The sequence below is a fragment of the Trichogramma pretiosum genome, unplaced genomic scaffold (genome assembly GCF_000599845.2).
Source record: "Trichogramma pretiosum strain Unisexual culture from Peru unplaced genomic scaffold, Tpre_2.0 scaffold10, whole genome shotgun sequence".
NCBI lineage: Eukaryota > Metazoa > Arthropoda > Insecta > Hymenoptera > Trichogrammatidae > Trichogramma > Trichogramma pretiosum.
The window spans coordinates 1,873,417-1,896,909 of NW_019641652.1; the positions used below are offsets into that span (position 1 = coordinate 1,873,417).

The following is a 23,493-nucleotide window of genomic DNA, read 5'->3' on the forward strand; positions in this document are numbered from 1 at the left end:
ACTCCGCAAGAGCCACGCGCAGAGGTGGGGATCGGCACGGACGACTCGTCGAGATGCTGTCAAATAATGGGGGAAATGTTTTTTAGTTTCGTTCTCGATCTAGCCTGACACATGTGCTTTAATCGGACTTAAAATACTGTGCGAGCTGTGTTTAGTACAATGTAATATATGTATCGTGATAATGTCAAGTACTTCCACGTATTCTCTTGACACTTACGTCACATTGCGTGAATGATCCATTGATGTGAGTGTAGTTTAGGGAAAAGCACAAATCACTAAAATATAATAGAGAAGCAACAACGTCATGTCTGCTAACGACAAGAAGATGCGAGTGGCCACACACGACAAGCCGTGCGTAATTTCATCTGAATTTCCATCGATAAAATTAACCATAAATGTTCATTCATAACACTCAAATCATTTTGTTTTCTTGCAATGCCACGGTACAATACGTTGAAAAAAATTAATTGCAATAGTTTGCCTTACGCAATCGTAACGAGATAAAAACAAGCCTGCACGGTATACTAATTTTGCTGATCACGTGCGTTCGTCGGTGCACATATACCTAAGTGTATTCAGGGATGTAGATCTGCAGGTATCTAATTTGACGTTCTAATGACAGGTGCTGTATATAGAATCATTGCAAGTTCTTTTTAACTATTTTGAATAATTTTTTTTTCTTGAATAATGAAGATTGAACGAACGTAGCAGGGGGCGACGAGTTGATAAAAATTTTTGAAACTCTCTGTACCTTGGTGTTTTTAATCTTATTTAAATAAAGTTATCACTTGAATAAAACATGCGAGTCTAACAATGGGCGAATAATTATTTTAATTTATGATATTTTAATTTTTGATTGATGAATTTTTGATCAGCACGAATTATATAACTATTTCAATCGAAAAAAGCGCCAGCTCTATCTGTATTCGTTAAATAAAATTATTAAAATACACTAATAAATTTTACATTCCCCTCTTTCGAAAACAAGGAAATATTTTTTTTTTTTGAAAATTAGCACTTTGAAATTAAGCATCGAATGATGAAATTTACATCTTTTTTTAAATTTCGACGAAAACCATAAGTTTAAAGGCAAAATAATTCTCACTTGGAGCGATTGTACTTTTTATCTGAGACTTTTTGCTATCTGAAAATTTCCCCTCGCAAGCGCGTGCGAATGCAATAGCTTCCGAGCTTATCACTCGATAAATTCAATGTAACGCTGACCTTGACATTGTGGTTATTTTCACTGGTTAATGTCGTGGTAATGGCCGTGAACTATCTCGGCGAGCAGTGCAGGTGTCGAGTTCGCCATCGGCGCCACGGCGGCCGTCGGCGCCGGCTTCTTCACCAACCCCATCGACGTGGTGAAGATCCGACTGCAGCTGCAGGGCGAGCTCGAGGCTCGGGGCACCTACACTCGAGCCTATCGCAACACCTTCCACGCGGCCTATCAGATAGCCCGCCACGAGGGCCTCCTCGCCCTGCAGTCGGGCCTGGTGACAGCTCTCGGTTTCCAGGTCGTGCTCAACGGCACCAGACTGGGTTCCTACAATCTGGCCAAGAGGTACGAGCTGATAGTCAACGAGGCGGGCGACACCAACGTCTTCAAAACGGCGACGATCTCCGGTATCGCCGGCTGCGTCGGAGCCGTACTGGGCAGCCCTCTGTACCTGGTAAATTCGATACAATGTACGACGACGAACGAGCCTGGGCGTCTTCTAATCGATCCCACACATCCGCTTGCAGGTGAAAACTCAATTGCAATCGCAATCGGCCAAGAGCATAGCCGTGGGCCATCAACACAATCACAGCGGCACTATGTCGGCCTTTCGAACGCTCTGGCGGGAGGGTGGAGTGAAGGCTTTGTACAGAGGATGGTACGCTAACATACCGAGGGTCTTTGTTGGATCGGCCACTCAGCTCACGACTTTCGGTCTCTTTTCCGATTGGCTTCGACCCATGGAAGTTCGTTACCTTTTCCCTTTCTAACTCGTATTATAAGAAAATTTCCAACGACTTTTTCTTTCTCTATTTAAAGATGTTCACCGACAAGCCGATCTTTTTGACGTTTGTCGCATCGTTGATGGGTGGAAGTTGCGTTGCGTTGACCATGCAACCCTTCGACGTTGTAGCTACTCGTTTGTACAATCAAGGTAAGACTAATCTCATCCTCTGAATACTCCTGCTTTGGCTCTTATTAATCGTTTCTAATTTTCATAGGTACTGATGCAAAAGGTCGTGGCTCACTGTACAATGGACTATTCGACGCGCTTTACAAGATATTCCGCACAGAGGGAGTCTTCGGTCTTTACAAGGGCGTCTTTCCAACCTGGATGAGAATAACTCCACATACAGTTCTGTGTTTGGTGTTTTACGAAAAAATAGCTCGATTTTTGGGTGACTCGGATGCGTAAAGTCTGCCCCTTAATCAATTTATACGATCTTGAAAAATCACAACAGTTGGTTCTCAAGATTTTCGTCATTATGCCTTTGTGAGGCATAAATGTCTATTGTGATTGTATAAAATACTTTTGTCTGTGAAAAAATCTCAAAGATAGTGAAAATATTTTTCTTACTAGTGAAATATGAAATTTAAACGAATGATCATTCCTATTACAATTTAATGGAAAAAAGTGTGTATAATAATAGTTTTGATATGAATATGATGTTTAAATAATAAATTGTTTGAATTCAATATGATATAAATCAATTCAAACATTTTTTTAACTTATTGCCTAGACGTGTTATTGCAAATTATAAATCAAACGAGCTTGGAACTTAAATTCCAAGTCGTCATCTAGCAAAGCTAATTCAAAAAATTGTTCTTTTATTCCTTGAATTTTCCATTTTCATTCAATTTAAATAGCCACGGCTGAGAGCCTTATTGCAAAACGGAGAATGGTACCACCAGCTGGAGCATGAGCAGCAACAGCAGCACACGCAAGAGGCGTAGAAGCTTTGCAGCGGGTACAAATGCAGCTGCAACCCTCAAAGCTCCCGGTGGCGCGCGGCGAGTATGCACACTCGAGCTTACGTTACATAATCCATACAAGAGCTTCGAAAAGCCGCTGCGGCTGTCCGGAGCTAGCACGCATTGCGAAGCTCGCTCGTGCGTCGCGTGAAAATAGCTCCGACGCTGCATCAGCTGATTCGCTCTCGATACTTACGACTGATTTCCTTTTGCACTTGCATTCTTTTCCATCATTTGCTAAAAGATTCATTCGAATGAAAGTGGTGCAAACAAAATTATTTTCTCCGCGAGCTAAGTGAATTTTAATGTGCGGTGAATTTGCGTTTTTTTGCATCGAAGAAAAGAGCAGCGAAAAGTTTGACGGACGATTTGTGAAGAATCATTGCAACACTATGAAAGCCAAGTGCAGAAAGTTTACAGCTGACTCGAAGATAATTCACGTGAAAGCTGCACAAGTTCTCGGGGAGAAACTTGCCCGTAGGAATTTTTGATAAAATGTACGTTTTGTTTTGATCGACACTGTTTTTTACTCGCATCATAGAAAACCGTACGAATTCAAACTGCCTTACTGCAACGTCGAACACACGAATTCTCGAGTCCACTTTCATTGACAAAAAAGAAAAGAGCAAAAAAATAGAGGAAATTTTCCTAACCGTGTCAGTCGAGAATGATACCGAAGCCAGCGCGCTCGATATGATGCTACATTGTTATATTAAAGCTCTTGGAAAGTTGCCCGCTTACAGTGCACTCGCGCTACTCGAGGCTTTTGTGTGTAGAGCGCGATGTTTGAAGGACCGCGGAAATTCGAAAGCCTTTGTTGACTCTAATGTCATTTTAATGTTCAGCCGAGTTTTAGAAATGAAAGAAAAAAAGAAAGGAAAGAAAATGAAATCGAGCCAAAAATAGCACGACTACATAGTTTAATCTCTCACAACAATGTCAATGTTCTCGCGCAGTGCCGATCTACTGATCCGACATAAATGACCGAGCCCCTTCTTTGCGTCCGATCAATCGTCGACGCTTGTCTCGTAAATCAACAGGCCGACTGCGCGATCCAAGTCCATTTGTCTAATTGCGAAAGAGATATTCGCGTAGTTGCTCGGCGTACGGCTTCAGTTGGATATTAATTTTCAGAGCCGACAGCAGCCCCGACGATGGAGCTCGCCATAGGAGCCGTGGCCGCTCTCTGCGCTGGTTTCTTCACCAACCCCATCGACGTGGTCAAGATCCGACTTCAATTGCAGGGCGAACTCGAGGCTCGGGGCTCCTATCGGCGCATCTACCGCAACACCTTCCACGCGGCCTACCTCATCGCCAAGCACGAGGGGGTCTTCGCGCTTCAAGCCGGCTTAGCTCCGGCGCTGGGCTTCCAAATGGTCCTCAATGGCATTCGCATAGGCGGCTACAATTTGGCCAAGAACAACGAGCTGACGCTCAACGAGGCCGGCCAAGTCGACGTGCTGAGGTCCCTGCTGGTCTCGGGCGGCACCGGATGCATCGGCTCGGCGATCGGCAGTCCCCTCTACCTGGTCAAGACGCAGCTGCAGTCGCAGGCCCCGAGCAGCATAGCCGTCGGTACTCAGCACAATCACGCGAGCACAATGGCAGCCTTCAGGGAGCTGTGGAGGCAGGGCGGCCTCAAAGGCATCTACAGAGGCTGGCACGTGGGTGTGCCGAGGATATCCGTCGGCTCGGCTACGCAGCTCACCACCTACAGCGTCGTTGCCGATCATCTCAAGACTTATCAGGTACGTACAAATCAATATAGATATTTAACCAGTAAAAACCCTGTTTATTTGATTCTTAATCAAAGTGGACTTTTTACAATTTTGTTTACTTTACGGCAATAAACATTTACATATAAATATATTCTCGTTTGTTTCTGTCAACAGATATTCCACGACAAACCCATGTGGTTGACATTTTTTGCATCGCTCGTCGGCGGTACCTGCGTCGCTGTCACGATGCAACCTTTCGATGTCGTAGCCACACGAGTTTACAATCAAAGTTAATACAAGCACTTTTCATTATCGATACAATAGTTTTTCGCTAATTTATAAGTAACAAATTGCCCCTCTAACATCACGCTCGTTTTTTTTCAGGAACTGATGCGGCAGGAAAAGGTGTGCTTTACACCGGTCTTTTTGATGCATTTTATAAAATTCTCAAAACGGAGGGTATTACTGGACTGTACAAAGGAGTTTTTCCCACCTGGCTGAGAATTGCTCCACATACTGTGCTATGTCTCGTTTTTTACGAGAAATTCGATCAGTTTTTTAGTGAAAATTTTAGATAAAACGTTGATCGTCATGGTACGCCGTACAAAAGTGTATAAAATTACAATGCTTATCACATTTATGTAAACATTTTAAAAAAATGAGAACAAGAATATCGTCGTAAACGCTCTTACAATGTACACTGCCTCAAAAAATTTTTACACAAACTACAAAGGTATATATAAAATGCATACGAACAAGAGATTTAAAAACGCGCAACATAGCGAATTGTTAGTTATTCTATTTCAAACCAATATCGCAAGTTGTTCAATTCATTATTTAAATTAAAAGTTAAAAAATTAAAATATATCTAATTGTTGCGTTTAAAATGACTATAACTTGTAAAAAGTAATCAACACACCGTAGACTTAGAATTTTTAACGTTATTCTCTTTTATAATCTTTGGTGCCATTTTGAAAATCGAAAGCACCCAAAATAAATATATTAGAAGTACTTTCTTACGCCATACTGATGTTTTAAATTATCTACAATAGACGTCTGAAGTACTGTTTCTTTATATAGGAAGACTGTCATGTTTCACATTACACAGATGGGTAGACAGGCGTAGATGGTATATTGGGTCTTGAGTGTAATCCATATGATACCGATTCTGCTATTTCATGCGTTGGTTTTCCTCGCGTTTCGGGCATGTATATCCTACGGAAATACATGAAAAGTTATTGTTAAAATATTAAATAGAAATAAATGCCTCAACTTGATTCAATTATTTTTTTAGTGATGTACTATTAATATTTACTGTATTATATTTCACATAAATAAAAATTTAATATAAGTATTAATATAAAATATTAAATTATAGTCATGTAACATCTTTACCTGCAGAACAGTGCCAGCATCATTGTACAGAATATGAAAAAGAAGAACGATCCCCATCCCAAATATTTTTGTAAGAGAGTAAATGTCATTCCAACAATGAAATTGCCACCCCAATTACACATACTTCCCACTGACATTGCAGCCGATCTGGGACCTACATCAAATAATTCTGAACCAATGAAGTAAGGAATAGGTCCCAATCCAATGCCATAAAATAATACAAATGCAAGTACAGCCGCCATACAAATCCACTTCATGAATGAAACGTCCTAAAAGTTATAAAAATTATTTTTATAATCAAATTTCGAAGCAATATTTTTATACTTATATTATTATTATGTTTTTTTAATCACTTACAATCATAGCAACTGAAGCGCTAAGCACTAGTAAACATGCTATTGATGTACTGGCACTAACAAGAAACAGAGTTCTTCTCCCAAATCTAGACATCATAGGTACAGATATCAGTGCCATTGCCACGTTAATTATACCTGTTCCGACTGTAGCGTATTGGGAAGTTTTTACATCCAAATCTGCTTTTTTGAAAATTTCGTTTGAATAATAAAATACTGCATTGACACCACTTAATTGTTGACCAAGTTGTAAAAAGCATACAAGCATAAGTGGTAATTTTAAAGTTGGTTCTTTAAACAGTCTGGATATCGTCCAGCTAGTGTTTGATGACTGTGTAGTTAATTCCATCTCCAAGTCATCTATTTCTTTGTGCAATAGTACCCTATCAGTGTTTCTAAAAGAGCTTAAAACTGCAAAAGAATTTTAAAATTTCACTCACTAATCTTTTTGTAAAATAATTATTAATTTTAAAAATAAACCTTTTATTGCATCTTCCTTTTTTCCTTTAACAACATAAAGATACTTTGGAGTTTCTGGTAATAAAGTAACAAGTATTAAAGAAGATACTATGCAAAATGGAGCAAAGGCTGCCAACATGTAGTGCCAATGATCCTTGGTTCCTAAAACAGAACCAAGGCCAGCTATTTGTCCAAGTAATACGCCACAAGTAATTCCTAATTGACATAAAACACCAACAGCTCCACGTAATTTGATTGGAGCAACTTCTGTCATGTAAGTTGGTAAGAGACTGGTGGCAAGTCCACCAGAAATACCAACAAGGATTCTTCCCAGCATAAATGGTATAACAGAATTAGAAACTGGTGTTATCCAGAAAAGAATAGCTCCAAGTATGCCAAAAATATTCCCAACTATTAATGCTCTTTTTCGACCTATTCTATCTGCTAAATCCCCAGCAGTCAAAGATCCTGTGACTCCACCGATTAAAAAGATTGAAACAATTGCAGACCATAAAATTTCCAAACTAGTTTCACTCAGTGATGTGTTCATTCCAAATTGATAATGCACACTTTCATTGCAAAATTGTTTCATAATCTGTAAGTTTATTTAAGAATATTGTTAATATCTTGTAGCATAACTTAAGGTAAATGCTTAAAAAAGTCAAAAGGTATGATACGCACAGATGCAGCATTTCCCATAGAGCCTATGTTATATCCAGCTGGTAATGCTGATCCTAAACATCCAGTTATACTGGCAATAATTAGTAAACAAGTCCATCCTCCTGGTTGATTTTCTGCTTCTTTTTTCTACAATATTTGTAAATCATTTTAATTTTTATTTGAGACTCAAATTTCAATGAGTTTTTATAGAGTTGCTTGTTAGAATATTAATTTTAAATTATTAAATTTATTTTAATTATCTGAACCAATTGAGTTTTTCTATTTTTTTCAGTAGTTAAAAGCCAGCCCAGTTTTGTACACCAACTTAGGATATATAATCAGAAAATGAAAATTGTTCAAAAAATCATCATAAATTTTCAAAAAAATTCATTATATACCAAAGCATATTTACTCTGATCTACTCTTATTTAAACAAGTCATACTGGTTGATTAACATATCATTCGAATAAGCTTGTTTTATCTAATCTGAGGATGAATTAAGAGGAAAAGAGTGAAGTACAAACTACTGCATCGAATGAGATAGGTAAAAGAAAGCGCAATAATAATTAGCAAAGTTAACAAATGATTGCAAGTAAACAATTGATGCTCAAGTCATCATAAATTTTATCACACACTGATCAATTCGAAAGTGAGGTGGATATAGGTGAACTTACGTTTTTGTTATTATCAGTGACAATTTTGATGCCGCCGGATTTGTGTAGCACCGAGACTTCCGAATCTGCAACATTGTCATTATTAGCACCAATCGTTCCATTGCCGTTCACCCGCAAAGGTTCATTTTCTTGACTGTCCATTGCTATTTATAGGTTTGTCCGCTTTTTTTCTTTTAAATTATTATATTACATATAGATAATGTGCGTATGCTTCGCGTCCGCTTCGTGACACGGCCAGTTGGCCGTCTGCTTTGTGTGTAAACCAATGCACATTCATAATACTCGATGCTAATATAAAATGCGAGCTTGAATCTTGTGTATGTTTTCAAAACATTAGGGCAACTTCACAATAGCCGCAAATTGCTCGAAGCTTATAAAGCAAACAAATTTGACGGCAGCTTTATGTATATACGCATGTGGTATAACAGAGTTCGTTGATTCTTGATTGAGTTAAATGCGCTTGCGGGAATTGATTTGATACTTAACTATAGCGTGAGTAGTAAATGGATTTACTTGATTTTCATAGTATCATATACTTTATTTTGAATTCAAAACTTTAATTTAGATTTTGTAATTGATAAGTCAACGTTGGAGGGATTTTATAACTTGAATTCTTGTATCATTAGAATGCCGATGAGAGATTGTGGATGATAATGAAATTAATAGAAAACTTGTACATTTTATAGAATTTGTCATTTGTAAAATGTGAATACTTTTTTTGCTTCGTAGAAAAAGTCGCGCGAGTACTCGAGATATCTACGAGAAAATTTGAACTCGATACGCAATGAATTATTAATTTAGCGTGAATGTGTCACATCTAAGCTGTGTACGATATCGGAGCAAACAAATCAAATCAGTGCATTATCCGCGTGCCGATACATTTCAAGGCCACGCCACAATTTCAAAAGCCGATTAATAATTCTATCAATCTGTATTGTCTCGCTTTCTATTCATTCATAATAGCTACGATCAGTAATTCATACGATCTGATTTAAATTCGTGTCGAATTTTCTGGCACAATGTGCGATAGCTTATCGCTAATTTGGTGGTAACGATATTTTGGTATTTTCTCGCGTAAAACACAAGTACGACATGTCCGTAAAACATAATTATTTTGCCGCGTTATAAGCACGACGTAAATCGATGTTGTTGGTATTTATCCGGATAAAAATCTTCGCGGGGATGTTCGCGTACAGATGAGAAGATTATATCTCGCGTAACGAGAGATTCTTACATCATTGCCTGCGGTGTTACGTGAAAGCTGCAAACGTTTATTTCGTCGAGAGCTTTTTCTCGTCTAGAACATTTCTTCGTCAATTTAATATGCGAGAACGAAACTTCGAACGCAGACATTTTTTGCTCAACTATCCACGAAGACCTGTCGGTCAAATTTGAAAAAAGCGACGGAAACCGATTGTTTTTCCGAACGATCGTTGATTAAAAGTCTCCGATTATTTTCAATAACAAAACATACCTCTTGTTTGCGTCATAGCGGAGCATAAAAATGCTGGATTCTTGAATAAATCAATGCTCTCTCGGTGCCTAAGAGATGTTTCGACGACGAGCACTCGGGAAAGAAGGTCGATCCGAAATGCAAGCAAGCCACTCTAGAATTTCTCCATAAGCTGTATAAACGACCTTTGAATGGACGCTGAGCTCGGCTCATTCACGTGATTCACAGTCCTTCTCTGTACAGGGCAACGAAATATAAATAAACACTAAAGTGCATTGAGTCGCGTGCGAGGCTCAATTCAAGAGATCGTTTACAGCCAATGACTCTCTCGTACTACGACATTAGAAGTTAGTTTACGACTAGCGACTCTTATCGATCGGACAGTCGATTCTTTCTTACGACGCCGTAATAAAATCATGAGCGCGCCTCGCTTTATCTCCTACGATAATTATTATTGATGTTCGCTCGTTACGTCTATATTATATACTAAAACGAGCTCAGGACTGACAGCTGTAGGATGTGTCGTGTATGTGTGTATATTAAGCTGTTCCTCACGTGAAGTTTTATATAATTCATTGCGATGGTCATGATTGATTAGTTGTGCGAAATCACGCGCGAAACACTATCGCAACCTATACGCGCTTATCGGACACTTGTACCATTGGTATTTGTATAGAACAGAATTTTTACAAGCTGCATTATCGCAAGTGTGCTACCGATAATTCGGAAATAATTTACGAACAACAATACACGTAATTTTTGGAATGTTTAAAATAAAGGCAACAACGTTCGAGATCTCAATAATTGCTTTATTTATTCTATAATAATATCATTACATTTTATTACTCATACATGTTTGCGATACAAAAAATTATTTTATCGTTTTCATTTGAGATGCGTGAAAGTATTTTTGCGAATTAAAAATTCCTTATGAACTATATATCACTTATAAATTTACAAGCTAGTTTATTAACTAAAGGCCATTGTCTTCCGAGCATCTCATGCATTTGAGCTGCAAGAAGGAGAATGACGAATAAAACATTCACAAACCTCGCTTCTTTTTGATTTTATGTACACTTTTTTGGCTTGTATCAGACTCTTTCAAACGTTCCTTTTTATCGGATAAATATTTTACCTTTGCAATGCATCAAAGCGAATAATTTCATCCTTGTGTCTAAACATCGAATTCTTGGTCTCACCTAGAGGTAATCTGAATTTTTCTCGTTCTTTTTTGTCGTAGAAGCAAGGTTTATGACAGTTTGAACATTATAAAAAAGTAAAAAGTTGAATCTACGAATGGAAGACTCGAATTGAAAGAAATAGGGTTGTAAATCCTCGGCGAACATCGTCGTGTTTCGGGCAGTATCTTGGAAAAAATCCGTGAATCGTTGGCGCGGTTTAAGTACAATCGGTCGGATTTTGCGTGCCAATTCCGCGCAGTCCATTGGTGAGCGTAGTCAAGAGCGGATATTTGCCGCAACCGCAGGTGTTGCGGAAATCGTCGAGGTCCAGAGCCCATATCATTCCGCCGCCCAGATCGAGATCTCTGATGAATTGCGCCTGTAAATGTAATAATTCAGCGTTAAGCGATGCCATTACAGCGATCGATCGACGGGGAGATTCGTGTAATTGAAACTCGATGGAGGCAAATGTTATTGATTGGACAATAAAAGTGCTAATTTTACCGATGCCGGCTAGAGAAGGAGCGATTGATTAATAGAGATGGAAGCAGATATCGCGACACTATACATCGCGCCGAGAGATCGATAGGTTTCTATTTTTTCCTCGTTCATTGGGAAAATTTATTTACTCCTTTTGATTTGAACGATGAGCGGTTTTAAAGTCATATAAGAGTCAAAAAAATATATTTGTCTCGAGCGTGACTGACCTTTCTTGCGACTTGCGATATGTCATCGTATCCAACCCATTGATTGCCATGGGTCGCATAGGGACCGATACGACCTTCGGGATCGACGACCTTGGTCCAGCCTTCTTTTTTAACCTTAGTACAAATCTGAAAGGAAAAAAGGCCAAGGTGAATATTTCCAAAGCGGAGGATGTGAGAATTGTCGTGAGAAAGGCGAACCTCGTAAAAGGATAAGAATCCGGCAGCTCTGGTGAAGGTGCCAGCCTGTCCGGGTCCTGGCGCGGGGGCGTTCAGTCCGTTGTCGGCCTCCTTGGCCAGGGTGAAGCTCTGGCCGTACATGGGCAGGCCCATGACGAGCTTCCTCGAGGGAGCGCCCTTCTCGATCCAGTAGCGCATGCTGTAGTTGGCGTTGAAGTAGTCGTAGTCGTCGCCCGGATAGTAGTAGAGGGGGGCGTTGTGGCCGGTCTTCTTGTCCCACTGGCCGTGATAGTCGTAGGTCATGACGGCGATCCAGTCGAGGTGCTGGCCGAGGGTCGGCACGTCGTAGCCGGCGTCGATGACCCGCTTGCTGGGCGACACGGCCGCCGAGAGGAGGAGATTGCGCGGCTTGAAGGCGGCGCTCAGCTCGCGCACCCACGCGGCGAAGCTCTCCTTGTCCTTGGCCGGGCCCTTCTTGCAGTCGACCTGCCAGCAGACCGGGTACTCCCAGTCGAGGTCCAGGCCCGAGAACTGGTGCCTCTCGATGAACTTGACGATGTCGTCGACGAAGCGCTTGCGCGCCTGCGGATTGTTCACCAGACGGCTGTACTTGTCGCCGGCCGAGTCGTTCCAGCCGCCGATGCCGATCAGCACCCGGATGCCCTTCTTCTTGTGCTGCACCACCCGCTGGTAGAAGCGGTTGTCCACGTCGGCCCACGAGTCGTGCATCTTGATCACCAGACGCTCAAAGTCCAGCACGGCGAAGCCGTAGACTATGTGCGTGCACAGGTTCGTGTCGACGTCCTCGGGCAGGTACTTGCCGGCGCCCTGCCTGTACCAGGCCCAGTTGGTGAAGTAGCACACCATCTTGCGGCCGTCCATGCTGAGGTCCTCGGGCTCGTCGATCGGCTCGGGGGTCGTCGACGTCAGCGACGGATCGACCCATTGCCACTGGCTCTGAGTCGTCGTGCTCCAAGGGCTAGAGGTCACCGATGGCCTTGGCGTCGAACCACTGCGTAATCGTACAGCACCATCAATTATTGAATTGAACTATGTTAAATTTACCAAGCGAACTCGAATGAACGATACTCACGATGGGACCGAAGCTACATCGTCGTTGGGGGGCTTACGATCGCATTTCGTATTCACGGGCCAATCGCAATGTTCTTTGTTCCAGTAGAGGCCGTTGGGACAGATTTGCTCGGAAACCTGGTCGTGATTGCATACGTAGTACTTGCGGCAATCCGTTTTGTGGGATAAGAATAGTTTTCCCTCGCAATCTTTCATGTTCGGGTACTCGTCTTTCATGTTCGTGTCCATTTCCACCTCGTCGTAGACTGGACTAGTTGAACTAGCTCCTGGAGTGCTGGAAGTCGGTCTCGCTGGTTTCGGAGTCGTTGCTATTGACGGCGTTGATGGCTTCGACGGTTTCGATGGTTTAGATGGTTTTGACGGTTTCGATGGAATTTGCGGAATCGGTTTTGGAGTAGCTGTTTCTCCTTCCAGCAAAGGATACTCTACAATTTCAATTGAAACGCGTTATCAAGTTAAGCTAGTGAAATCCTTCCGTTTAAAATATATGTAATAGACACCTACCAGTGACTTTGCACAATGGACCAGGAGGATAATTTCTCAAGACTCTGTTCATGGTCCTGAGCAGTGGATTCGGCTCGCAGCCGCAGTAATTTTTAAAGTCGTCCAAATCCAACGCCCAGACCATACCACCGCCCAGTCCAAGCTCCTTGATGTACTCGGCTTTACGCCTGACTTGTTCGGCGTCGTCGAAACTGACCCACTGATCTCCTTTGTAGGCGTAGGGCCCGATTCGTCTCAGAGGATCTTCGACCACTGTCCAGCCCTTCTTCAGAGTTCTCTGGCAAATCTGTAAAAGGCACGAGTCGTTACGAATGGAGGCGATGATTTTCCAAGTCAATAATTATAAACGACGAGTACCTCGTAGTAAGATAGGAAACCACGAGCCCTGGTATCGTCCCCGGCCTCTCCGCCACCGTAAGTCGGCGCCTCGAGTCCGTGCGTCTTGGCCTCGGCGAGCGAGAAACTCTGCCCGTACAGAGGAACGCCCATGACCAATTTTTTCGCGGGGGCTCCTCGCTCCATCCAATAGTGAATGGAAAAGTTCTGTAAATAGATTCAATAATTATTTTACGATTGTGCTCGTGCTCGGAATTTGAAGGAAGCTAATCGAGGGAACTTACCGCGTTGAAGGTTTGCTCCCAGTCGTCGGGGCGCGCGTAGAACGGAGCATTGTGTCCAGTTTTCTTGTCCCATTGGCCGTGATAGTCGTAAGTCATGACGGCGATCCAGTCGAGGTACTCGGCTAGTACGGGCACGTCGTAGCCTTCGTTGATCACGCGCTTGTTCGGCGACACGGCCGCCGAGAGCAGCAATCCTCGGGGCTTGAACACGGCGCTCAACTCGCGCACCAGAGCGCTGAATCCGTCTTTGTCGGATTTCGGACCTTTCTTGCAGTCGACCTGGCATAATTAGTTTTTTCATTAGATATTTATCGGTGAAAAAAACAACAAATTGATAATAGAGTCAATGAAAAAAGTCGTACCTGCCAACAGACTGGGTACTCCCAATCCAAGTCGAGACCGTCGAATCCGTATTTATCGATGAATTGAACGATGTTGGTGATGAAGCGTAATCTTGCATCCGGGCTGTTGACGAGTTTGCTGTACTTGTCGTCGGCTGAGTCATTCCAACCTCCGATGGCCACGAGAACCTTTTTACCCTTTTTCTTGTGAGCCACTACTCTCTCGTAAAAGCCTGCCAAAAAGTAACGAGAAAATGAACTGCCATTCGAATTTTTTGGATAGTTCTGAAAGTCCAGCATAGAATTTTAAGCGTACGGTTATCGATATCCGCCCAAGAGTCGTGTGTTTTTATGGTGAGCGTAGAGCCGTCGAGGACAGCGAAGCCGTACATGATGTGCGTGCAAAGATCCGTGTCGATGTCTTCGGGCAGAAATTTGCCGGCGCCCTGCCTGTACCAGGCCCAGTTGGTGAAGTAGCACACCATCTTGTACTCGTCGTCTTGTTCGTTGGCGATCTCGACGGGAGTCGGCTGGGTCGGTGGCGCTTCCGGCTTGTCCAGCACCGGCTTCACGGGTTTCACGGGCTTACCGGGGGCTACGGGTTTTTCACCGACGTACGATGGACTCGGTGGCTTCCATTCGAGCTCTTGTCCAATGACCGGCAGAGGAATAGCTGAAAATTCGAGCGACGCACGAGTGAAGAAAACCATTGCCATCGTTTCACAGGGGAAAAAAGATCGTCGTTCGACTTACGTCTGTCGTGCTTGTTGGGAGGCATGGCGAGCACTTGCTGCAAGGTGTGCATCAGCGGATGCTTGCCCTCGTTGCAGCGCCCCTTGAAGTCGTCCAAATCGAGAGCCCAAACCATTCCTCCGCCCAAGCCCATGTCCCGGATGTACTGAGCCTTCTGCCTGATCATGTCGGCGTCGTCGTAGCCGACCCACTGGTTGCCCTTGTACGCGTAAGGGCCCATGCGTCTTTGGGGATCCTGCACGACCGTCCAGCCCTTGTTCTTGACGCGATCGCAGATCTCGTAGTAGGCCAGGAAGCCCGCGGACATGGTGAACTCGCCGGCCACGCCGACGCTCGCGGGTCTGTTGAGGCCCGTTCCGGAGCTGGGGTCGTTCAGCGTGAAGGCTTGGCCGTACAGGGGCAGACCCATGACCAGAGTTCTGGCCGGGGCGCCCTTCGACAGCCAATAATTGATCGAGTAATTGGCGTTGAAGTAGTGAATGTCGTCGTCGTCGTGATAGTACAGGGGCGAAGCGTGGCCGGTCTTCTTGTCCCACTGGCCGTGGAAGTCGTAGGTCATCACGGCGATCCAGTCGAAGTACTTGGACAAGGTCGGCACGTCGTAGCCGGCGTCGATGATCTTTTTGTTCGGCGATACGGCCGACGACAGAAGCAGACCCTTCGGTCTCAGAACGTCGCTGAGTTCCCGGACGAGGGCCGTGAATCCCTCTTTGTCGGAGGCCGGTCCTTTTTTGCAATCGGTCTATAGAGGTGGACAATGGCAAAAATGTAATTCGGCTGTGTTAGCAGTGTTGAGACGTGCGAACGTATAATGATTCAAGCGACTTTGTCCTTACCTGCCAGCAAACGGGATACTCCCAATCGAGATCTAGACCGTCGAATCCGTACTTCTCGATGAACTGCAGGGAGTTGGTGACGAATCTCTTCCGAGCTGCCGCGTCGTTCACGAGACGGCTGTATTTGTTGCCCTCGGAATCGTTCCAGCCTCCGAGCGCGAGACTCACCTTGACACCTTTTTTCTTGTATGCCACGACTCTCTCGTAAAAGCCTACGAAAATACACGAGAACTGGTTAACCAGATCGAATTCCGAATAAAATTCATTTTAAACTTACGGTTGTCGTAGTCGGCCCAAGAGTCGTGAGCCTTGATGACCAGGTTGACGGGGTCGAGTACAGCGAAGCCATAAACGATGTGGGTGCAGAGACTGTGGTCGATGTCCTCGGGCAGATATTTACCGATGCCGCGTCGGTACCAGGCCCAATTCGTGAAGTAGCAGACGACCTTGAAGTGACCCGAGAGCGGAGACGGCGCGGAATCGAATTCACTGAGCGGAAGCAAGTCGGACTCGGTCGTCGGTCTCGGCGACTCGGTGGACACCGCGGCTACCTCGTCGTCGCTTCCGAGCGGATCGAGCGGAATCTCCTGCGGGGGCCTGTGAACGTTGCAACGAGCTCGGGCGGGCCAGTCGCAGATCCTGTCCTCGGCGTTGAAGTGCAGTCCGGGGGCGCACTTGTTCCACTGCAGCTGTCCCCAGAGGCAGGTGTAGTAGCTCTCGCAGTCGTCGGGCACGGGCATGAAGCTCCCGGACTCGCACTGGTAACGAGCGACGACGTCCTCGCTCGGCCAGACGACGGCCGGCTTGGCCTTGGCCTTGCACGGATTCTTGTAGGCCCAGTCGCACATGTTCTTGGCGCTGCTCCAATTGAGCCCGGGGCCGCACTGTTGGCGCACCAGTCTGCCATTGACGCAGATCTGGAACTCGGTGCACGAGCCCGGAATCGTGTAGTACTGGCCGTGCTCGCATTGCTTTCCATTGGACTCGTGGATCTCGTCGTAGCTCGACTCGATTATCGATGTATCGTCGTAGTTCACCGTTGTGCTCGTAGTTGTTGGCCGACGAGTCGTTGTGGTACTTGGACTCCCTAAAATATTAATTATTATTTTCACTTACGACGTTAAAAATGACGATGATAAAAATTAAAAACATAGGTCTAATTGTAAAAACCGATTAAATCATATTTTAAAAAGAAAAAGTAATTTCCTATGAATATTTAAAATGATTTAGTCTATATAGGCTCAAATTTAAAAATTCCACGATGTACGATTCAACAGCATAAACAAAAGAAAAGAGATAAGTTTCAATCACTCTCGCGCACAGTTACAAGACGCACGATAATATCATGTAGACGATCGTTGATATACCTTTTTCATTGTAAGGGCTACACTTTTTGCCGCAACTTCCGGTCTCGTTGCTTTGAATGCTCTCTAAAAAGCCGATTATCAAAAAGCCGATCAGTACGAGGCTCATGAAAATAGTAACTCGAGCCATTATCCTCTTGATAGGTGATCGAGCGTCTCGATTATTTGTGTATTTTTGCGTCTTTGTCGCGAAACGAGCTACCGATCACTGTGTGTGCCGCCGCCGCGACTGCAACGGCCTATGTGAAAAGATGCACGCGACGAGCATCGCTTTTATAAAAGCCATCGGAACGAAGCGTCGAGCGCCAAGCTCATCCGTCCACTCAATAATCAATGACGCGTTACTACATTGCGCAATTATATGCTTTGCGCGCGCTATACATGTGCCTACATAAAATGCACGCCCGCCTGCCAGCCTATGTGCAGATGTGTGCGTGCGCGTATTTGCCGAGCAAGATTTTACAGATATGTTGTACAATTGTACGTACACCTCGCACATCCTGAATAACGACCGATTCCCGAGCTGTTTCATAGCTCGGACGGATTGATTGCTCCACAGAGAAGCAGATGCTTCTTGATGGCTACGTAAACGCAGAAAACTAAATGGACGGCACGAGAGGTGGATTTTGATTTCGCCTCGACGCTCGATCGTTATATTGCATGTACGCGATTGAAAATTTGTTGCTGTTTTTTTCTTCGAACCGCGAGACAAAGCATACACGAGACCTTTCGTTTCGTATAGCTTTACGATCGCAATACAGCGACGTACGACTTTTCATCCTATCGTAAACGAACGAGCACATACGTAAGGAGTAACGCTTCGGAATCACTAATTAGCTCGCGATAATAAAGTTTTGCGCTATCCTCGTGTGTCATTGTATTTCAATCACGTACGATATTATAGCGACCCACATGTATTAATAATATAAAAAAAAAAACTCGGCGATTATTATTCGATTAATAATATGTTTTATACTTTGTAATAATAACGTTGAATATTTCATGCTCACTCAGGCAGTTTTCGCTCATATATGAACGTCGAAAGGAAAAATAAGAATCGACTCACCGCCGTGCAGTTGGCAATTGACTTTGCTGGGCCAGTCGCATTGGTTGCGATTCGTGTCGTAGTGAAGGCCGGGCGCGCAAGACTCTCGCTTGAACTCGCCCAGTACGCAGCGATAGTAGGTGCCGCAGTTGTGGGGATCTCGTCTGTGCTCGCCGAGGGTGCAGGAGACACCCCCGAGCATCGGTGGGTTACCACCCGGCAGGTATTCCGCCAGAGTCGACGGCTTCCTCGTGGTCGTCGCTGCCCAAGTCACGGTCGGCCTCCTGCGAGCAATCGTCCGTGCTTTTTATAGGAAAATGTCGCTCGACGCGTTTGCAATACATTCGCGGATCGCAGCGACTTACCTGGTAGTAGTCGAGGTGGTGGTGCTTTGCGTACTCCACCAGGTCGAGGGCTTTTCGGACCAAGACCAAGTGGTCGAGCTGCTCTGGTCCCAAGGAGTCGAGGGTCTGTCGCTCCAAGTTGGCCAGGTCGTCGAGGACATGGGCGAGGTCGGCTTCGACCAGTTTTCATTGGCGTCCGAGTGCGAGGTCATGGTCGGTGCCACCGGAGTCACGGGTTCCTGCGGTTTCTTGCAGTCCTTGTGCGACGGGGCTGGAGTCAGCAGCCGGCCTAAGGACACGGAGCGTTGCCAATTTTACGGTCGAATTTTCTCTTCCTTCGACGATCGCGATTCGTTGGACTTACCGATGGCTCGATTGATGGTACGCAAAAGCGGGAAAGGCTCCTGGCAGCATCGGTTGGTGAAATCGTCGAGGTCGACCGTCCAGGCCGCGGCACCTCCGTACCCGTTGTTCTTCAGATATTGGCCCTTGTACATGATGCTCGCGGGATTGTCGAAGCTCACGAACTGCTCCTTGTAATAGGCACTGGGTCCTGAAAGGTCGCACAAGTCGATTAGAATGAGTCTCAAAAGGATTAAAAGGATTAAAATTCGAGCTCTCTCGTACCCGGGCCGGTCTTCCAATTGTCCTTCTCGATTCTCTCGCAGATCTCGTAGTAGGCCAGCATGCCGGGCTGCCTCGTGTACTCGCCGGCTGCCCCGGGTCCGCTGGCTGCCTCTCCCAAGCCATGCTTACTGGCCATGCTCAGGCGATAGCTCTGACCGTACATGGGGATGTCGGCCACGAGCTTCTTTGGGTCGGCTCCCAGGCTGACCAAGTAGTTGAGGGTGTAGTTCATGTTGTAGTAGGGACTGGCGTCGCCGGGAATGGCGAAGAGCGGCGACAAGTGCGACGTCTTGCTCTCCCACGAGCCGTGGTAATCGTAAGTCATGACGGTCATGAAGTCGACCATGTGGGATATCTGCTCGACGTCGTAGCCCTTGTCGATGACCTCCTTGTAGCCGGACAGGGCCACGGCCAGGGTGAGCTTCGTCTCCTGCTGGTCGAACTCGCGCCTCAGCTCGGTGAGCAGCTGCACGAAGTTCTTGCGGTCCGACTCGGGGCCACGGCGGCAGTCGCTCTGCCAGCAGCCCGGATAGTTCCACTCCAGGGACAGGCCCTGGAAGCTGTGCTTCAGCAGGAACTGCGTCGCAGACTTGGCGAATTTGCGACGGGACGCCAGTGTGCTGGCCAGCCGCGAGTACTTGTCGCCGGCGCTGTCCGTCCAGCCGCCCACCGCCAGCAGGACTCGGGAGCCGACGATCGAGGTGACGCGTTGGTACAGATCTGGCTCAACGAACGAATATGTTACATAAAATATGATCCTGGGATCGGTTTTTTATGCGTCCGAGCTAGGCACTTACTGTTGTCGATGTCCGCCCAAGGATCGAACGAATGGACGGTCAGCGTCTCCGGATTCAATCCTGCGAAGGCGTAAACGACGTCGGTGCACAGCCTCGAGTCCAAGTGCTCGGGTACGAATTTGCCGAGGCCCTTGCGATACATGGACCAGCTGGTGAGGTAGCAAACGACGCGCAGGCCGTCCTCGCTCAGCTCGAGCTTCTCCAGTTGCTGCCGCTTGCGCAGGTGCTCCAGGGCCGTCGAGCTCTGCGGGTAGCCGAACTTGTTGCTCTGGCCCGGATTGCAGATCTCCGGACTGGCCGGGACGCAGCGTCCGCGCGACGAGTCGTAGAAGCGGCCTCGTCCGCAGCTGCCCCGATGCAGATGCCCTGAATCGACGACCAATTCGTTCGCATTATTTTTTGCTGTGTTTTTTTTTTCAAACTACGTCTGTTTTGCTACGAAGCTGAATAGAGACTCGAATAATGTATATTGCGGCGCATAGAATGGCTATCGCAAAATCTAGCTCGAACATCGCGCGGGCATGTATCTGTAGATATTATTATTTATGAACCAGTCATTGCTCGTTTAATGAAATAGCGTCTTCGTATAATTGTATCGCATTGGCAATTCAATCGAGATCGATCATTGCTATTGAGTCGGAATATGTTTGTATTTTTTTTTCATTATGCTTTACATCTTCGTCGCTGGTAAAAAAAAAAAAAAAATGTATCGCTTACGCGCTATGAATCAGATCGAGCGTAAATGTATATTAATTCTAGGATTGATCGAATAACTAAAAGGTGTCGATGTGTGCAGCGAGGATCGAGCGATTCATTACATGGCAATAATTCAGCAGCGCGAACGATTTGTCCGATTAATTGACGTAGATGGGAGATAAACGAAAGATCGTATGCCTATATACACGATACACATCGTGCATCTACTCACCGTTGAAGCACGTGAGAAAACCGGAACAGTTGTCGGGATCGCTGTAGAGGCCGTTTTTCGGGCATTGCTCGACTGGATCGTCGAGGATGCCGAGTGCCGTTGTTGCAGCCGTCAGCAGAGGCCATGAGTCACCGCATATTCCCTGTTGGAGACCGAGCGATCATTGCACACTTTTTCTCACTGACCATATTTTTTTTCAATTCTTATCTCGATTCCATTTACATACCTGGAAGTCGTCCAAGTCCAGCGAGTGAAGAGCTATTCCTCCAAGACCAGCGGACTTTACGTAGGCAGCCTTGATTTTCATTGCCAGAGGATCGTCGTAGCCGATCCATTGGTTTCCCGATACAAGGTATGATCCGTTTTGCTCGTGTCTCTTATATTGCCACGGCTCTTCAATTTTTTCGCAAATCTAAACAAGCAAAGGTAATTATCAATATGACAAATCAAATTCTTCAGTGCTTAAAGGCAAAATCGAGCGGTTAAATTAAAAAATTAGAGACGCCGAAATTCAGAAGCATATTTAACAGATATCTTAAATAATGTCCCTTGATTTTATAGAGCCGGCATAGAAGATGTTAGGAGGGGAGATAAAATTCATGTTTTTATGCATCAAATCTTTGAACGCGTTTCTTGAACAAGTCAGTGTACATCATAACTCAAAAACGACGGAACCGATCGTTCTAAAATTTCACACCCTTTTGTTAATGGTATACTTTGGTTAATGGTAAAATATATTTTACTAGGTACTGACGTCGAGATATTTTCTTATTTTAAAATTTTTTTTATAAACAATTTCCCAATAAAAAAACCTACTTTTTCAATTTTTTTCCAATTTTTTGACTTCAAGTTGACACAATAGTTTCAAAAATGAAAATAATTGAAAAAACTCGACGTCATTACCTCCAGAATCGTCTAAACTTCTAAAAAAACTTCGATTTATTTGTTTAGGACAATTATATTATAAGTTATCGTGTACGCCGTTTTTTTTAGGCGGAAGCTTGAAATTCCTGACACAAGCTCATTTTTTAATATTTTGCAATAAAAATTTAGCTGTAAACTCTTAATGTGTTGTTATATTAAAATTTAAAAGTTTATCAGAGTTTTTAAACTGCAAAATTGTTACGTAAATAACCTTTCCATGCATTCAGACGACAGTAATCATTCTAATTTACAAGATTATTTCATGGTCGCAAATAATTAATTATAAACTAGTCATAGATTGTTTTTTCTCGCGTAATTATTTTGTTCAATTTTGTTTTGTCCCAAGCCAACGGATGTCAACATAATTTTTTTGAAAAATTTGCTAAAATTTACCTCGAAATAAGCAAGCTCTCCTTTTTGTTTGGTGTACTGTCCGTCGATACCCAGACCCACGGCGTGCAGAGTATCGGCAACTTGTTCGTCGTTCTCGGACAGCTGATACGACCAGCCGAAGAACGGCACGCCCAAGACGATTTTAGAGGCAGGCACGCCTCTCTTTTTCATGCCTTCGACGAGGCTCGTGACCAAACTCATGGGAGCGGGTGTTTGAGCCACTTCGGGCACTCTCCTCTGGTGCCAGGCCCTCAGGAGCAACAAATCGACCTGCGAGGACAGCTCGGCGTCGACGATCTGCTCGGGCCTGATGGCAATGGCGAGGGTGTAGCCTCGGGGCCCGAAGGCGGCCCTCAGCGATTTGGCGATTATTTTCAGGTCGTTGGTCGAGCCATTTTCCCAGTCGAGCTCGATACCGTCGAAATCGTGCTCTTGGAGAAAATCGAGGACCGAGTCGACGAAGATCGGTATGCGATCGCTCGGTCGAGACATGATTTCGCGGTAAAGACGGCCATGATCCGAGGACGAGATCGAGATGAGCACCCGCAACGACGGGTCTCGTTGGTGCAGTCCGGTCGCCGCTTTGTAACCACCGCGAATAATGTCGTACTCGTAATCGTGCGGAGTCACCGTGAACTCGAACGGATCTGAAAACGGACCAATCAACGTTTTTTACATCACATTATGGGAATGTCTTTTACGGCGACATAACGTTGGCTTCTTTATAACCGAATTTTTAATATAAAAAAGGATAAGAAGAAGAAAAAGTTAGGCATCGTCGCATACTCGGCTGCGTTGAGAAACATCCTGCTGAGCTTTTTGCCGTGATCGAGTCGCACACGACCTCTCTCGAGTATCATAATGTTATCGATTCTTGCAGTGCATTAAAGAATCAACTTTACACAAGAATCGTCGAGCGTCGGCGCGGCGCAGACCCGGTTCCGCGAGTTCAATATGCGGCTCGTCCGAGAGCTGTTTGTATAATTACTGCGCGCGTTTAAATATATATCGACACAATACGAAATAATAAATGCTCGACCGTACCGAGTCGAGAAAAAAATTGAACAAAACCTGTTAGAATAATTTCTTCTTCTTCTTTTTTTTCATCTCCAGAAGGTATAAAGGATTGACGCAGTCGGTATAAATTTAGCCCGATCGTTCATACGAGAAAGAATTT

General features: G+C 44.8%; 3 protein-coding genes across 4 annotated transcripts; 1 reads left to right on the forward strand and 2 right to left on the reverse strand.

Annotated features, from left to right (window-relative positions):
• The first annotated feature begins 86 nt into the window (after positions 1-86).
• On the forward strand, positions 87-5,294 carry LOC106658493 (brain mitochondrial carrier protein 1-like). The gene is made up of 8 exons (XM_023459978.1): positions 87-351; positions 1,292-1,673; positions 1,747-1,965; positions 2,039-2,153; positions 2,221-2,408; positions 4,108-4,719; positions 4,864-4,978; positions 5,074-5,294. Exons 1-8 carry the CDS (start codon positions 305-307, stop codon positions 5,265-5,267), a joined length of 1,872 nt encoding a protein of 623 aa, XP_023315746.1. The 5' UTR covers positions 87-304; the 3' UTR covers positions 5,268-5,294.
• LOC106659123 (solute carrier family 2, facilitated glucose transporter member 1-like) lies at positions 5,221-9,990 on the reverse strand. 2 transcript variants are annotated; one of them, XM_014381478.2, is made up of 7 exons: positions 9,705-9,990; positions 8,231-8,295; positions 7,578-7,703; positions 6,918-7,491; positions 6,442-6,848; positions 6,085-6,353; positions 5,221-5,904 (listed from the first exon to the last, which is right to left on the reverse strand). In XM_014381478.2, exons 1-7 carry the CDS (start codon positions 9,718-9,720, stop codon positions 5,790-5,792), a joined length of 1,572 nt encoding a protein of 523 aa, XP_014236964.1. In that variant the 5' UTR covers positions 9,721-9,990; the 3' UTR covers positions 5,221-5,789. The 2 variants fall into 2 exon arrangements, with proteins under 2 accessions (XP_014236964.1, XP_014236963.1); XM_014381477.2 differs by lacking the exon at positions 9,705-9,990 and having other exon boundaries at positions 8,231-8,620.
• A 489-nt stretch (positions 9,991-10,479) lies between these two features.
• LOC106658494 (probable chitinase 10) lies at positions 10,480-22,823 on the reverse strand. The gene is made up of 21 exons (XM_023459979.1): positions 22,317-22,823; positions 21,226-21,411; positions 21,000-21,141; positions 20,072-20,437; positions 19,275-19,994; positions 19,012-19,200; positions 18,669-18,936; positions 18,325-18,587; positions 17,262-17,456; positions 16,172-16,981; positions 15,895-16,106; positions 15,059-15,800; positions 14,622-14,978; positions 14,327-14,538; positions 13,965-14,243; positions 13,702-13,887; positions 13,345-13,630; positions 12,842-13,265; positions 11,770-12,760; positions 11,572-11,697; positions 10,480-11,243 (listed from the first exon to the last, which is right to left on the reverse strand). Exons 1-21 carry the CDS (start codon positions 22,806-22,808, stop codon positions 11,082-11,084), a joined length of 7,608 nt encoding a protein of 2,535 aa, XP_023315747.1. The 5' UTR covers positions 22,809-22,823; the 3' UTR covers positions 10,480-11,081.
• Between the last annotated feature and the right edge of the window lie 670 nt (positions 22,824-23,493).

Coding starts and splice junctions, on each gene's coding strand:
- LOC106658494 (XM_023459979.1), bottom strand. CDS start 22,808: ATGTCTCGACCGAGCGATCGCATACCGATCTTCGTCGACTCGGTCCTC. Junction 14,244..14,326: donor AGTACCCAGTCTGTTGGCAG/GTACGACTTTTT, acceptor TAATTATGCCAG/GTCGACTGCAAGAAAGGTCC. Junction 13,631..13,701: donor GTTTCCTATCTTACTACGAG/GTACTCGTCGTT, acceptor TGCCTTTTACAG/ATTTGCCAGAGAACTCTGAA.
- LOC106659123 (XM_014381477.2), bottom strand. CDS start 8,371: ATGGACAGTCAAGAAAATGAACCTTTGCGGGTGAACGGCAATGGAACG. Junction 7,704..8,230: donor TCACTGATAATAACAAAAAC/GTAAGTTCACCT, acceptor CAAATATTGTAG/AAAAAAGAAGCAGAAAATCA. Junction 6,849..6,917: donor AAAGGAAGATGCAATAAAAG/GTTTATTTTTAA, acceptor ATTCTTTTGCAG/TTTTAAGCTCTTTTAGAAAC.
- LOC106658493 (XM_023459978.1), top strand. CDS start 305: ATGTCTGCTAACGACAAGAAGATGCGAGTGGCCACACACGACAAGCC. Junction 2,154..2,220: donor TACTCGTTTGTACAATCAAG/GTAAGACTAATC, acceptor TAATTTTCATAG/GTACTGATGCAAAAGGTCGT. Junction 4,979..5,073: donor CACACGAGTTTACAATCAAA/GTTAATACAAGC, acceptor GTTTTTTTTCAG/GAACTGATGCGGCAGGAAAA.